Below are 16,571 nucleotides of genomic sequence, written 5' to 3'. Positions count from 1 at the left end.
ATGATAAAGCAGCATGACAAACAACAACAAAAACGCAAAATGTTGCATAATTTTATTTTTGATCTAAAAAAAATATTAATAAAATAAAATATATAAATAAAAATAAGAATCTTGCATTGTCGGGGATTCGAACCTGCGACCTCTTGCGCCTAAGTCTATACATCATCCTCTGCGCCACCTAGGTACTCATAGCATCGCCTGACCAAACGCTGCTATATGTAAATCAAAATAAACGCGAACTTTGACCTCGAATTTAACGCGCTTGTAGGGCGAATTGCCAAAACGCCGTCTTAAACGCCGATGAATTTGTCATATCTGTGTTGTGTTACAATTTCAAATTTGTATCTTGAGCCGTTTGGGCGGTTGAATGCTCAGTCAGTTGGACAAAGAATTTTATATATATAGATTAGCCCAACTCTACTAAAATTACTAGATTTTTACAAGATTTTTTTACAAGATGTTTAAAAAAATTCAAGTTGATATTCGCCACACTGACAGCAATTTTATATTATTTTAGCGCTTCAAAACATACGGGTATAACATTAACATAGCCGAGTATGCAGGTACTCCCAGAAATTTTTTTTACACTTGTTAAACTAATTTCATTGAAAACTTTTCCTGCAAAGCGCGAGTTAAATTAAAGACATCAACAAGAAATGCTGTTTTCACATATAATTTGATACTAAAAATTTACTTAGTATATTAAAAATTCGGGAAACAAAAAGTAAATAAAAAAAGATACACAAAACACAAACTAAAACACAATCAGGCCTGTTCTTAATTCCGAACGTTTTCAAAAAGTAAAAACGAAACGAAAACGAACGTTTTACTATTTGCTGTTCCCAATTCCGACCGAAATGGACTTGTTTTTAAAAAAAAGGGTGCAATTATGGTTGTTGGTTGCTTGCATTTTTGCATTAAATTTTTTTGTCACCAGCTGATTGCCTGGCTTGTGCATATCGACATGAACCAGAGTTGTCATGAATTCAAAAATAAACACATCATATCCTCAATTTTTCTCTTAAATCCGATTAGAATTACTTAAAACTATTTTTGAAAATTAATTTTAAATATATATAAATATATATTTACTCATTGCCGCTCGGTTTTGTTTGTATGCAATATCTTATAGATGTTTATAAAAAAATTCTTTTAAAATACTCTTCAACTTTAAAAAGTTGAAGTAGTGATGTTAAACGATTCTGAAAATGTTCAAGGTTATTTGAATTTTCAGTTTATTGTTTTAGGGAACTATTTTTATGCTTTATGTAGCATTTACTTTTGATTCCGCCCGCTCAACAGCACACGTTTTGAAAACGACAATTCCTGTCGAATTCGGAATAGGCCCAAGTATACCCTTTTTTGCCCATTTTTAATGGACTCAGGGTATAATACAAAAATAAAAAAGCTTCTCTGTTTCGAAATGTCACTTGGTCTTGTGAAAGCAACACCAAAAATTTATAAAGAATTTTCTTCAATTGGAACAGAAAGTAAAAAGCTTATTTAAGCTCCCAGCCCAATCCACCACTACGTATCTTGTCATACGTAGAAAGTGTCAAAGAATGCGCTCAGCTAAACAAACTATTTAAAACGAAAAGCGAGAAGCCGAAACGAATCAGCAAAAATACAATTAATGCAAATACATATGTACTTATGTACACACATATGTATGTATGGTATGTACTAAGTAATGTCAGAAATCACGTCGACAAATCGGACATTGGCATGGTTAGAGGCCAAACATGTTTGTAAAAGAGCTGCAAGACGCCTGTGGATATACACCAATAGTTGAAATTGTAGTTTGACCGCGTTATGACTTGGCTGCGCTATTAACCACCTGTTGTTGGACCAGCAAATAATTGAGATAAACTTAAGATTGGTATTAAGCTAAAAAAAATAATTGTAGTTCTATATATACCGAATGAATCGATTCGCCACCGTGCACAGCAATTTGAGCTTTGTCCATCAACTTTATGGAAGATTTTGCGCAAAGTTCTTGGCTTAAGACCTTACAAGATCCAGCTTGTTCAAGAATTAAAGCCGCGAGACCATGCAATGCGTCGTGATTTTAGTGTATGGGAAGAAAATGAATCGATCTCGATGATGATTTTCATCGCAATAATTTTTGTTTAGCCATGAGGCTCATTTTTGGTTGAATGGCTACGTCAACAAGCAAAATTTCCGAATTTGGAGTGAAGATAGTCCACATGAGACCCTTGAGTCGCCATTACCTCCACAAAAACTGACTATTTGGTGTGCTCTATGGGCTGGTGGAGTCATTGGGCCATACTTCTTCCGAAATGATGCTGGAGAGTCAGTTATCGTTAATGGAAACCGGTATAGAGCCTTTATAACCGACTATTTGGTCCCGAATTGAAGTTTAGTTTTTTTTTTATACCCTGTGCCCATTGAAAATGGGCAAAAAAGGATATAATGGGCTTGAAAGTATGTATGTAACATGAGAAGGAGGCGTGGGAGATCCCAAAAGTATATATATTCTTGATCACGATCAACAGCCGAGTCGATCTAGCCCTGTCCGTCTGTTTGAACGCGTCGATCGTGGTGCACGCTGGTGCAAGCAACTAAAGATGACAAGTTTTTTATTAAGGTCTGTAATGTAATTATTCTTTTTTGCTCCTTTTCAAATACATCACATTTTAAAAATTTCCTTTTCTTTGTACAAATTCAGGGGCGGGAAGTAAAGGCGTGGCTCGATTGACAAATTTCTTTTTCCAAAAATCTTGTTAAATATGGGTAATATTTGTACAAATTTTCAAGTGCATAGCATCACTTTCAGAGTTCTTGGCAATATGTCGAATTTTTGCACAGCGCCGATTGGGGGTGGGTTGGGCCAATTTCCAAAAAAAATATGTTTAAATACTATTTTAGGCTAACTAAAGGTAAGGTCAGACAGGCAAAATATTTAACACGAAATCAAACGTCGGATATTTGTACAAAATTAAAAATTTTTGACTAAATTTTGGTTGCCGGTCATACGTTATACAAAATCATCGATATAGTTGGTAATGCTGATTTAGTACAAAACTCGGTTAGCATGCAAACAATTTGTGAAGTGTTCACACATTTGCTACAAACTTATTTTTGGAACAAAATGGCAACTAAATAAAATGCCAACTTTTCTCAATGATTTGCTTTATGCACTGTCATCGATTAATGTGATGAATTCGGCCAACAATAAAATAATTTATATTAGGAGTTTTGCTGTTGCATATGTATATGCACTCTATGCTGTCGAGGAGGTTAAAGAAAATAAGCAGAAAGCAAAGAAAATTAAATATATCAAATAATTCCTGACACGGACAGTTGTGTCATACGCTTAAGTCATAGGCTGGACCCGCTTCGCTCGTGGTTAGATGCGGCTACAGTCGAGTGTACTCAACCTGCTGTTCGGAACGCCGAAGATTTTATGCCGTTGTAGAGCGCTGTATTAAACCTTTGACTATGTTTTTCAAAGATAGCAATAAGATATTAATCGGACTTAAACCAAACTCGGTCAGGATGAAAAATACCTAACTAGATGCATCTTATGTCAGATTCTCAAAGAACAAAATAGTTATTCGTACTAAAACTTTATTTTGGACTGAGGGCTCCTTTTTTCGCTATGATATAGTTGTCCGATCAAAAATAAACATAACTTGAACTACGAATGGTATCCATCAACGCACATGTCAAATGTGAAGCCTTTAGGCCCCGCGCACACTGGGAGCTGAAAGCGGAGCTGACAGCTGAGCTTATAAGCGAGCTGATAAGTTCCGAGCTTTTCAGCGAGCTGAAATTTTTAAGCTGCGCACACAGAAAGCTTATTTTTAGCTGATGCTGATGCTCATTTTAATATAAGTCACTCATAGATTTTCACCCAATATGGTGTCAACGCGGCTGCGTCAGTTTTTTCTAACTGAAAATAATAGAAAAAATCGTAAAATAAAGAAAGTGAAGAGAAAAGTATGGGTGCATGCTATATACAAAGACAGAGAAGTGTTAGGCGAATTCCACCACTTGTATTTTCAGTTACGCGAATTTCCAATTAAATTTTACGAATATTCGCGAATGCAAGTAGAAACATTTGATTACATTTTAAGTGGAGTTCAAGAAAAAATTCAGAAACTTGATACGAATTTTAGGAAGCCAATTTCACCCACAGAAAGGCTTTTTGTAACAATAAGGTATGCATCATCAAAAATAAAATCCATTTTTATTTGTTCAATAAGTATTAATAATTTTTGTTTATTGTATATTGTGTATGTATTGTGTATTGTGTAATGAATATTTTGTACATGTGTAGTGTTCTATTCTAAATTATTCTATACTTATTCTAAATTATTCTATACTTATTCTAAATTATTTTTTAACTCCTCCTCCTTTGTTATCTCAATAACTTGATTTAATATATTTGCTTTTAATTGTAATTTTTTAAGGTGGGGAAATTTTTTTATAGATGGTAGTAAACTATTAAAAAACTGTAAGTCTTCGTCTTCGTAATTTGCCCGTTCGATGTCTGCCTCCAAAAGTTTTAGTTTTTTCCGTTCTATGTCCAAGTATTCGTCGTTCGTCTTACGTTTTGTCACCTGTTGTATTTTTTGTTGTTGACTCGTCGTTGGCTTATTGCTGTCAATAGTGTCAATAGTGTCCAATGTTATGTTCGTCCTGCTTGTGTCGTCGAATATCGTTATGTCGTCAAAAATGTACTCAATGTTGCTGTCCCCTGTCATGGCTGAGTTGTCCTTTAAAAAACTCATTAAATTAAAATATTTAAATTTTGAGACGTGTGCCTCTGCTGCAGCTCCTGATGCAGATTGCGGGACCTTTCGCAGCGCCTTTCTGTACTCGTCCTTTAAATATTAAAATTTTTTTTTACAATCAGCTTCTGAAATTGAAAAATATAAATGATATATTACAGATATCTATCAACTGGGATGGCAATTAGAGCATTGTCATTCAGTTTTCGAATTGCAGAAAGCACTCTACGAAAAATAATACCTGAAGTGTGTCAAGCGATTTGGGATACTTTTCAAAGCAAACACTTGGCAGCACCTACCACCACCGGCTTTTTGAATATAGCTAATGACTTTTTTGAAAAAAGTGGCTTTCCAAATTGTATTGGAGCAATTGATGGAAAACACGTTCGAATCAAATGCCCCAAGAATTCCGGATCTGATTATTTTAATTATAAAAAATTTTTTTCTTTAGTTTTGCAAGGTGTTGCCGATGCAAAATGCAAATTTATTTTTATTGAAGTTGGGTTTAAAGGAAGTCAAAGCGAAGGCGGTATTTTCGCTGCTTCGAAATTTCAAAGAGCTCTTAGAAGCAACATGTTAAATATTCCTAATCCAAAGAATCTGCCATTTGCAAATATTGAAACACCACATGTTTTCGTTGGTGACGAAGCCTACCCGTTGATGAAATATTTAATGAGGCCATTTCCAAGAAGATCATTAAATGAGAAAAAGGAAATTTTCAACGAGAGGCTCTCATCTGCTAGGCGTTGCGTCGAATGTGCTTTTGGCATTTTGACAGAAAAATGGCGTTTGCTTAAAAGAGAAATTGATGTTGTGCCGCATACGGCAATCTTATTAATTAAAACAATGTGTGTGCTGCACAACACAATTATTGACCAAGAGAACATAACAGATTACATTTACTTACTCTTTTGACGACGCTGAAGAACAGACAGACCATAATATGCTATCAAAAAAAAAATAACAGAATTGGAAATGAAGCCCAGCAAATAAGAGAAGTATTTGTACAATACTTTAATTAAACAAATTTTATTTTTTTGTAACTAAAATTTTTTATAAATAAAATAAACTTTGTAAAATCCAAATATTTTATTTGTCATAAAAAATGTATTTGAAAATATACAATTTTTTGCTAAGTGTATTCAGAACATGACATATACATAAATAACCCTAGTTTATGTATCTGTTTGTTTTGGATACACAAAGCAACACCGAAAACTGAAAGCTCTTTTTACAAGTTGCAGTAAATTTCATATTTACATGTAACTATACATATGTATGTACACATGCGAATAATTACTGTACATACATACAAGCAAAAGCAAAAAGATTACAACCGTTACTTTTGCAGATAAGCAACTTAACCCTCTCATGCCCAATGTTGCATATACGCAACATCCTGTAGCTCTTGAACCAGGACACCTAGGACATTGAAATTTTTGTCAGTTGATATTGAGGTCAACTCTAGCTTAAATGTCTACTCAAAAAATTTTTAGACACGCCTATTTTAATTTGGGCAAGAGAGGGTTAAATTGTCAAAGGTGCATAAATGAGTACATGCGAGTTGTTTTTGTTTTCATGTTTGCTCTTCTTCTTTGTGCACCTCTTCGTTGATCTTTTCTCGTTTATGTACAGTCAATGATATATTGAATAAGAAGTATAAACATTTTTTTATGTTTATACTTCTTATTCAATACATTTTTTTTATGTTTATACTTCTTATTCAATATATGATTGACTGACAAGCAGTGCGTTTGTTTTTCGGCGCTGATAAGCTCGCTTATAAGCTCAGCTGTCAGCTCCGCTTTCAGCTCCCAGTGTGCGCGAGGCCTAAGAGTAGTCTTGAGTATTTATTTTAGCACGTTGTAGTGCCGAGCGAAGTCTGTTCAATCCTGTTTCTTCTTGACAATGGCATCGATTATGGCACGTTCGATACATTGTTGTCGATAATGTTTGGGTTGTATTTTCGATATTTATCAGTATGAAGAACGATAGCTATGGAATGGTTCGGTAGGAGGACAGTTAAATTTTTAAATTTTTAAGGCCAGCGACAACTCGATCTGATCGACAGTCGTAGCAAATTTTCCATATTAGCTGTATATATTGCTAGTCGCCTTTCGCACCCTTCGTGCTGCTTTCATCACTAGCGTGGACTGCCATCAGCAGTGATTTGAAAATGGGGAATGGAAAGGGAAACGGAATGTAACAGAGCATGTCAAGCTTCATGGCAATATAGCTTCCAAAAAACCAGTTACCTGTCATGTACCGCCCCTAATTAAATCGAAATAGATTGGCTATTAGTTCTAGCCTGAATTTGAATGCTTCCAGAAGAACGTTTTGAAAGCGAAAAATCGTACTGGACAGGTCTAGTATTTTTTACACAAATACATCGACACTACGTTATGTGAATCAGAGAACTGCAAAGGGTAAGAGATGTTCGATCAGGCTCGAACGCTGACTCGTACTCGTTGTGATTTTTTTTCTTTGGTTGAGTGATCGGAGCGGATCATTCGAACTGAGCGTTCGTCCGCGATCATGCTGATCGTTTGTGAGCGTTTGTTTCGATCGATTCAAGAGTCATGATCGAATTTGCCGGCTGATTTGATTTGATGCATACCCGTTTTGTTCAAACGATCGGATCGATCATCGAGTCATACTCGAGTTTACTCGTTCAGAAAATGTGTGAGACAGATCGCGCACGTAGCAGCGTTTGTTTTTATGTTCAGTATCATGAACAGGTTGACAAAAGAACAACACTTGCAAATTGTGCAAATTTATTTCGAAAATAATGGTTCAGTTCGCGAAGCTTACAGCAAGCTCCGTCCATTTTATGGTCGACATAATCGTCCATCAGAGCAATTAATTCGGTAAACCATGGATCGCACTACGTTTACTTTATGTGATAATACGCAATTTAACAATTGCCGCAGTAGAGCAAAGTGTTGAAGAGGACCCGAATGAATCGATTCGCCACCTTGCACAGCAATTAGAGCTTTGTCAATCAACTTTATGGAAGATTTTGCGCAAAGATCTTGGCTTACGACGTTACAAGGGCCAGCTTGTTCAAGAATTAAAGCCGCGAAACCATGTAGTGAGTCGTGAGATGAGATGATCTGAAATGAGATTGATCTTATTTTCATCGCAAAATTTTGTTCAGTGATGAGGCTCACTTTTGGTTGAATGGCAACGTCAACAAGCTAAATTGACGCATTTGGAGTGAAGATTATCCACATGAGACCCTTGAGACGCCATTACATCCACAAAAACTGACTGTTTGGTGTGCTCTATGGTCTGGTGGAGTCATTGGGCCATACTTCTTCCGAAATTATGCTGGAGAGTCAGTTATCGTTAATGGAAACCGGTATAGAGCCATGATAACCGATTATTTTGTTCCCGAATTGGATGGCATGTATGTGGATGAGATATAGTTTCAACAAGACGGAGCTACATGCCACACAACGCACGTCACAATCGGTTTATTGAAGGAAACAATCGATGCGCGCATAATTTCGCGGAATTGACCTGTCAAATGGCCACCAAGATCGTGTGATTTGATACCATTGGATTATTTTCTTTGGGGGTATGTGAAGTCGCTCGTCTACGCCTAACCACAAACGTTAGGGGACTTGAAAGCCAACATTCGTCGCGTTATTGCCGACATACGGCCCCAAATGCTCGAGAAAAGGGCTGAAAATTGGACCTCTAGACTTGGCTATATTCGAGGCGGCCAAGGCGGCCACATGCCGGATATCATATTTAAACATTAATGGCATAAAATTATCCTTCCAATAAAGCCAAATTAATGGACATGAAAACGATTTTCTTGTGTTTTATTTCAATTCGAAGTTCTATACCTCTAAAAAAAAAAACACCCTTTACATACGCGCAATTACACATGCCTAAAAAAAAAAAGTATTGTAATTTTGTTACAGTCTGGAAAAAAGTATCATTCTTTAAATAATATAAAATTAATTATACTTTTATAATTTTAATTAATATAATTTTTTAAATTTAGTTTTAATTTGAAATTTTAATTTAACAGACATTTTTCATAATTTTATTTTAATTTTAATCAACTACTCTTGACATTAAATATATAAAAAAAACATTAAAAATTAAATAAATAATTTATTAAAATGTGTGTATATAATTGCGTTTATATACAAATGCATATACATAAGTTCAAATACTTATGTATGTATGTACCTGCGCACATTTACTTGGAAGGAGAAGCAGACAAATACGAAAAGACACTCTCATTTTTTATCATACTCGAACAATCACAATCAAATCAAATCAGTTAGCTAGTTTGATCATGACTCGTGACTCGATCGAAACGAACGCTCACAAACGCTCAAAAATCATTCCGCTTATTGCTACTCGAACGTGATAGTTAAAACTTCTCTGTAAAAAGTGGAAGCTCGATATCGATTTTAGACCTATGGTTTCTTGGGCAATTCTTCATAGAATTCATCGCAGATTACGAATTTCATAACCGCTTTGTGCATTTTTTTTACTCCATACAAATTGACCCACTCTAGTGATTGCCCTTATTATATTCGAGTCATAGGTATCTTTATTTGGGGCCTCGACTGTAACGTTTTTACTACTTTTACGTTTTCCATTATCGACGATCGACTTTAAACATCTTCGACACTCGTAGGCTAACACATAGACAATCACATAGTCGGCATATAAGACAAGCTTGAACGAATTTTTTTTATTATTATTACAAGCTAATACAAAAAATGCATATTGTTATTTTTATGAATGTACCTACAGTGGCTCACCGCTTATTTCGTGCAAGGGTACAGTATAACTTTAGAATCGGGTAGCCGCTAAACTGTTAGAGGTATCAAAATAATTTAAATGCAGCTATTTTCAGTAGTCTTTCTATATTAGTTTGGACATTTCATTTTAAATATATTTCTAAAAATAACCTTTAAAATAAGAAAAACTAAAACTATCGAAACTCGTCCAATTTTCTTCTGCAATGACGTTATATATTTCAGACGAGTCAAAGTTTAACATATTTGGTTCCGATAGAATGCAATATGTTTGACAACAAACGAAAACGGAGCTCCAAAACAAGCATCTCAAATCAACAGTATGGCATGCCGGTGGCAGTATAATTGTTTGGGGCTCAATGGCGGGTTTAGACGTTGGAAACCTGGTTTTTATTAATAGCATAATGGACTGGAATATGAACCTTTAATAATTAGAGTACTTTTAAGTTCTAGCAGCACAGTAACCCAAAACATAATGCGGGCATTGTGCAGTCCTGGTTAATCTGGAACTGCCCTCTCCAGCGATACCACCGGAAACTTGGATTTTTCAATGAAAACAAGTCTAAAAGGGACTATTAAACTAAATGGAGGCCACAAAATATATAATCCTTAAGTTTTCCTATAAATATTTAAGTTTGAGTGCTTTGCACGAAATAAGCTGTGACATGGGAAAAGTCGGTAGTTTTAGTTTTCCTTATTTTTAAAGGTTATTTTTAGAAATATATTTAAAGTGATATGTCCAAGCTAATATATAAAGACTGCTGAAAATAATTGGATTTAAATTATTTTGATATTTAGCGGCTACCCGATTCTATAGTTGTACTGTACCCTTATTCAAAATAAGCTTTGAGCCACTGTATGTACTATATACATATATTTAAAAAAAAAAAAAAGGAATTACAAAAAAAAATGCCAATTACATTAGACTCTAGCAGATAAATTAAAGAGAAGAAGGTGACCTGTCTTTCATCCATAAAAGAGATGGACCTTCAAAGGAATAAGCCTGTGGTATGTGTTTGAGAATGCGTGTGGGAGGTTGCGAGGGGTATATATGAAATTGCGTTCATGATCCTCCCGTGGCCGACTTCATATGATGGCTGCTGCTCGAAAATAAACCAGCTGAGGCTTGTGACGCACCGCCAGAAGCACCTAACGATGAATTCAGCAAAAGTCCCAAAGCTCTGTTAACCAAGTGCGATGTAATCTGCTTTACAAACATTCCCGAGTCGAAGGAAGCGACACCACCTTCCTTTTTCTTTTGGTGAGGTAGCTCACTGCTGCCATGTCGTGCTTCCAAAGCCTCGTCTGACATGGGCCTAAACTTTGACTCAAGAAAACCATTGACGAAATTCTTCGTAAATGTCAATGGCTGCGGCAGGCCTTCATCCTCTGGATCCTGTCAAGAAACCAAGGAATTAATTTCTATTATTTATGCCTTAAGACAGTGATGCAATTAATTGGGCATTAAAATTGCCCATTTGGATTTGGAAATTGGATATGTAAAAGTTAATAAATATAATTACTGCGCTAAGTGCTGCTAACACGGTGCCAAAAAAATGACCAAGAAACTGTCCATTGTTGATCTGCAAGAAAAAAAGAAATCATGCTTTTAAAAACGAAGCATTTATAGATAATATAGCGTTCGTACCGCTCCGCCTCCACCAGACAGGCCATCAAAGGCGGTACCCACGTATTGACCCAGAACGACACCAAAATTCTTGTTACCCGACAACAGACCGGCCAGTAACGATGTGGCTGTACTAATCAATGACTCAATGTCCAAGCCACCGGGCTGTGAAATACAATAAAATTTATTAAGTTAACATTTTTAATCTCATTTCCAGAAAACTTACGCCAAACAGAGTCGATATGAGGCCAGTGAGTGCACCAATCAATGCGCCAACATCCGATCCGCCTTCGCCCTACAATCTGATTTACTTAGTATTGATATATATATGATATCAATAGGCAAATGTCTAAAATATACCGCAACGTTCCATAAATCTTGAAAAAAAAATTCCCGAATATAATGAAATGTCAAGTTACAAAATCTACCAAATCTTCGATGGTTTCCATTTAAATGCGTTTTGAATTTTTTAGTACAAAGTCCGTATTTTCATTGTTAACATTTATAGCACTTTTGTAGCTACAAATAATAATAATTTAATAATAATTTTTTTTTTCAACATAGTTAGCTTTGGTTAAAGACGCAACATCTTTCCGAATCTTAAAAAGTTTTTAAGCAAGTGCAACCGTTAATTTGTAAAGCATTATCGAAAGGAATTCTAGATGGACCGCGAATCGTAATGCCTAAGAAATAGCTGTAGTTGTGCAATGATGTATTGAACATTTTGAATTATCTTCAAATTTATTGGTGGCCCTGAAAAGGGTCAATTTATTTGGAAAATGGCTTCTTAGTCGTCTGCTTTGTCAGTATCCTTAAGGATAAGTGTGTCGCAGCTCCGCAGGCGCGATTTAAAATTAACAAAAAATTTGCTGGTGCACACTGGGGCCGAAAAGCGAGACAAAAAAAAAAAATTTTATATCAAAGCTACAAACTGGTTCTGAACCGAACCTCGCTGAACCGGTTCGGTTTGGGTTTTTTAAGCAATTCGAACCAGATCTTGAACCGAACATTTGATGTTGTATACTCCGTGAACCCGAACCTAAGCCGAACCCATTTCTTAAATAAAAGGTTCGGTTCGAAAAAAAAAATAAGTATATTCTTTTTATTAGTGATGTAAGCATACATCGAAATATCGTCAACTCGATTTTCGTGAAAGCGACGATATTTCGAGTTGATTGAATCGATTTCCATGTAAACATCGACAACTCACTTTAGTTTGTTTATCGTAGCTCATTTGCAGAACTAAATGATCTTCAATCGAAACTTTTCTTCGAATTTAGTGCTTATCGAGAAGTGAAGTGAGTTCAATCGTGCGGAAACAAAACAAGTTCACTTAAATTATATTAAAACATAAAAACTCATAAAATAATATGTCCTCTTAAGAGTAATTAAGACTATTATATAAGTTTTTTAGCTTACATTTTCGCAATTTTTGACAAAACGGCTCTAACAATTTTTATTTAATTTGAGTATGATGTAGTACGTACAAATTTGGCTGAGGGGTTTGAAAGATATTACCTAATAACATTTTCCTATCGGTCGAAAACACGTTTCAGTACGAAGAAATTTTTGGTTTTATGAGATATCTCAACCAAACTAATACAATATGCAATTAACTTGGTTTTATATATTCTGACCAAAGTTGGTTCAAGGCGGACCACTATACACTATAGCTGTCATAGGACCGATCGGTGCAATATTAAGTCTTAGCATGAAAAACTTTTTTGGTTTTTTAAAATATCGTAACCAAACTAATAGAATATGCATTTAAGTTAGACTTATATTTCCTGACCAAAGTTTGTTCTAATCGAACCACTCTCATATAGCTGTTAGAGGACCGATCGGGCGAAATGCAAGTCTTAGTATGAAAAACTTTTTTTTTCATAGTAAGTAAGGGGTCTCCGACAGTAGAGTATGCTCCACTGAAGCAACGCGAGCGAAGCGATCAGGGGGCGGAGCCCCCTAGTTTTCTTTTTAAATAAATGAAGGAAATAAAAAAAAAAAAAGGAATATTGGCATTTGGCACTGCGCAAAAAGTAATTTTTATGTACAAAGAAGCTCACCATTTTTGCGCACAGTGCACAATGCCAATTTTCGCATTTTATTTTTTATTAATTTATATTTTTATTTAACATTTTTATATTAAACTGAATTTTGTTCGTCACAAAATTGGATATCAGAAATTTTGGGGTAGAAATTGGTTTTGTCACTAGACTCTTACCTCGTGTAGAGGTTTTTTTTTGTGGTTTCTGGTCTACTCGAAACTAGCCTTTATATGGCGTTTAGACCTACCAGACCGTTTTCTGGTCTATTCGATACGGTCCTTTAAGGCCGTATAAAAGAAAGCACTAAAATTAAGCCATTTTTAAACTTTTGTTTTTTTAAAGAGTGAAATAAGATAAAAATTAATATTTTTGATAAAAAAAAAAAATGTATTGTAAGGTGCCCACACACGACAAGCATTTTTATAGTGTGAAGTAGCTGGCAAGCGTGTCGTTGGTTTTGAAAAACAAGCTCATCGTCTGTGGCGTTGTGTGCGAACATCAAACCAAAACACACCAAAAAATCACATGGATATACAACGAGCCGCTCGCCGTCTGTGCACAAGCTCATCACGCATGTCTGTCGTGTGTGGGCACCTTTACAAACCTGAATCACCCTGTGACCCAATGAAGTTTTTTATCAAATGCTTTTAAAATTTTTTAATTGGTCCAAAATATGTGATTTTTGCAAGGCAAAATATGAAATGGCCTCACTGTGAGGCGCAGATCTCACAGAACTTACCTGGGCGGGTAAATGTCTGTTTGGTGCACGACCTGTCCTAAATTCCCGAAAAAAAATCCTTGATGAATCGCGAATTATTATGAATTTACAAGCAATTATTTCTTCCCGATCATCCACGGTTTCTTTTAAAAATGCACTTTGAAGTTTCAGTGCAAAAAAACATGATGTATCAAACTAAGCTTTTCGAAAATTGACAATAATTATAGCATTTTGAAGCATAAAAAATTTCTTCATAAAGAGCGGCATATTTTAGACAAATGCCTATAAATATTATGACTTACGCCACTCAAGCTGCCAATGATTCCAACAATACCGCCGCCACCACCACCTCCATTATCGGCGTCGTCATCTCCAAGCTCCGAAAAACCGTCTCCAGTTTCCTGTGTGCCGTTTATTTTTGTATTGTTTTTAACTGTAACATTTTGCGACTTCAAACGTGTATTAATGGGGAATAATAATTTGCCAACAAATCTGTTTTCATCTCAGAATTATATGAGTAAGTATTATCATGGCTGTAATCCTCTAATGTTTTTGAAAAAGATTCGGTTAAATGGTACGAACAATAAAGGAAGATTACGGTTCGGATTGAGGCCAAGGAGTATTTATATAAGGTGACGTATTCCCAGAAACTGTTCTTAGTGTGGTTTCAAATGTGGACAAAATCACATGTCGTAGAGTGAGTTTCATATTAATTCCGAACCAATTTTTTTTTTTAATTTTCATGCAATATTGTCATTGGTGTCGGGTAAAAACTTTAAGCAAAGTCATGATTGTGCCAACAGACCAAAGCAAATGGCAGCTATGGGAAGAAAACGCAATTCTAATAGTAGAATTCGTGAAAAAAATTTTAAGGAGGTGGACTTTAACTAAGCATTCCAAAATGCAATAAAGCATTGAAAATGCCGTAAACATAAGGGACGAGTATTTTGACGGGAAGCCACAAGTTCGATCATTCTCTAGAAGCGACTCACCAGCTACCGGATTAGGCTTCATTTTAATAAAAAAAATATAATTTATCTTGAAATATCTCAATTTTTTAAAAATATTTTTTATCATTTTCTGTGTCTCAGGGCAGGGAAAACCGACGGACGGACGGAGAAACGGACAGGGCTAACTCAACTCGACTAGATACTGAGCAAGAATATGAATACTTTATGAGGTCTGTCACGCCTCCTTTTGCCTGTTACGCACATTTTTTTTAACAAACTTAATAGACCCATGTTATTATTTTTTAAGTTTTAAGAACAATTTTGATTTACTACTCCAACAATTATGGGTACAGAGTATAAAAACCCATAAAATGAGCAATTTGAGGCTATATATTTTATTTTTGGTACCTATGATAAGCGTCGTATGTATGATTGTAAGAAACTTTGCTTTTTATAATATTAAAATTCTTACATACTATAATAAGCGTCAGGTAAGTTACATTGATCGAATAATAAGGCTTAATGAATCAGATACTCACATTAATATCCAGTGTCATATCATCGAAATCGTCTTTTGACTGTGGTTGTTTATTATTGTTATCACTTTTGTCAAATTGCTGTTCCACAAGATTTTCTCGAAAATCAATCTGCTAATTAAATTTATAAGTAATACGTCAGTCAAACTGATGCACAATCTTAACAATTCACATATACTGCGAATTTTGACTCACTTACCTCCGACATTATGGATTTGATTTTATGCATTTCCTTAGGATTATCTCCTTGATTTTCTCCCAATTGCTCATTTGCCGCCCGCTTATGAAGAGCCTTTTGACTAAACTTGGCTAAAATTCCATCATTAGTTGCCTGTTTCATTAGTTGCTGCAGTGCGGTTTTAATCTTCGTGTCCAAATCAATCTTCATTTGAGGAACCTGCGCCAGTATGTGGAGCCGTAATTGTCCCAATCGTTCACCCAGCTGTGGCTCTTCTGCGGATTGTGGCTGAAGCTCAATGGCTTGCTGTTCGCGAATATTGTGAAGCTCCTGGAGAAACTGCTGTTGATTTTTAGTACTGCTTATTACATCTATGGCACTGCCAAGAATGTTAAGTGCTCGCTGATCACGTAATAGTTCTTTTTCGATCTCATCAATCTTGGGAAGTACTTGACTGCTCGCCTGGAAGTCAGTCTGTTGAAGGAACTTCTTAATTGCTTGTACCAGATGTTGCTCCATTTGGTGTTCTGTCTGACGAGCTCCATTTAATAGTCCTAAGGCGGTCAATGAACGTAAATCCTGCGGCGGCAAGCTACGCTCCAATCGCCGATACGCGCTTATAGCACGCAGGTACTGAGACTGCAAGGTAAGTTCACTGATCCGGGCTTTTGTACCCCAGCAGGCGCAGATCAGCAGAAGCAGCACCTGAGAAACCATCATATTATTCATGGCTTGGACTCAACACTAAATCTGTGTTCAGAAGTTCAGCTCACTTATATATCAATCTGTTTAGTCAGCCAATAAAAGCACGTCCCCTCCATTTCTATTCAGCTCTCTACATTTTGTTAACTGCTTATTCGTGTGTGGGCGTATGGGCGTCGCTCCCATACTCATCCTACCCTCGCTTCAGTGCACCTTGCATTACATTGAGTAATCGTTCACAAATAATATGTCTTGTTCATATATGTACGTA

The 16,571-nt window shown here is 35.8% G+C and overlaps 1 protein-coding gene across 1 annotated transcript; it reads right to left on the bottom strand.

Moving 5' to 3' along the window:
* Positions 1-10,470: 10,470 nt before the first annotated feature.
* On the bottom strand, positions 10,471-16,327 carry LOC117794008. Its single transcript, XM_034634471.1, has 7 exons — positions 15,620-16,327; positions 15,424-15,531; positions 14,237-14,383; positions 11,398-11,466; positions 11,193-11,336; positions 11,068-11,127; positions 10,471-10,940 (listed from the first exon to the last, which is right to left on the bottom strand). Exons 1-7 carry the CDS (start codon positions 16,325-16,327, stop codon positions 10,608-10,610), a joined length of 1,569 nt encoding a protein of 522 aa, XP_034490362.1. The 3' UTR covers positions 10,471-10,607.
* Positions 16,328-16,571: the final 244 nt, after the last annotated feature.

The sequence above is a fragment of the Drosophila innubila genome, chromosome X, assembly GCF_004354385.1.
Source record: "Drosophila innubila isolate TH190305 chromosome X, UK_Dinn_1.0, whole genome shotgun sequence".
NCBI lineage: Eukaryota > Metazoa > Arthropoda > Insecta > Diptera > Drosophilidae > Drosophila > Drosophila innubila.
This window is presented reverse-complemented; position numbering and strand designations above follow the sequence as displayed.

Coding starts and splice junctions, on each gene's coding strand:
- LOC117794008 (XM_034634471.1), bottom strand. CDS start 16,327: ATGAATAATATGATGGTTTCTCAGGTGCTGCTTCTGCTGATCTGCGCC. Junction 11,467..14,236: donor TCATTGGCAGCTTGAGTGGC/GTAAGTCATAAT, acceptor ATCAGATTGTAG/GGCGAAGGCGGATCGGATGT. Junction 11,128..11,192: donor TGTCTGGTGGAGGCGGAGCG/GTACGAACGCTA, acceptor TTTTTCTTGCAG/ATCAACAATGGACAGTTTCT.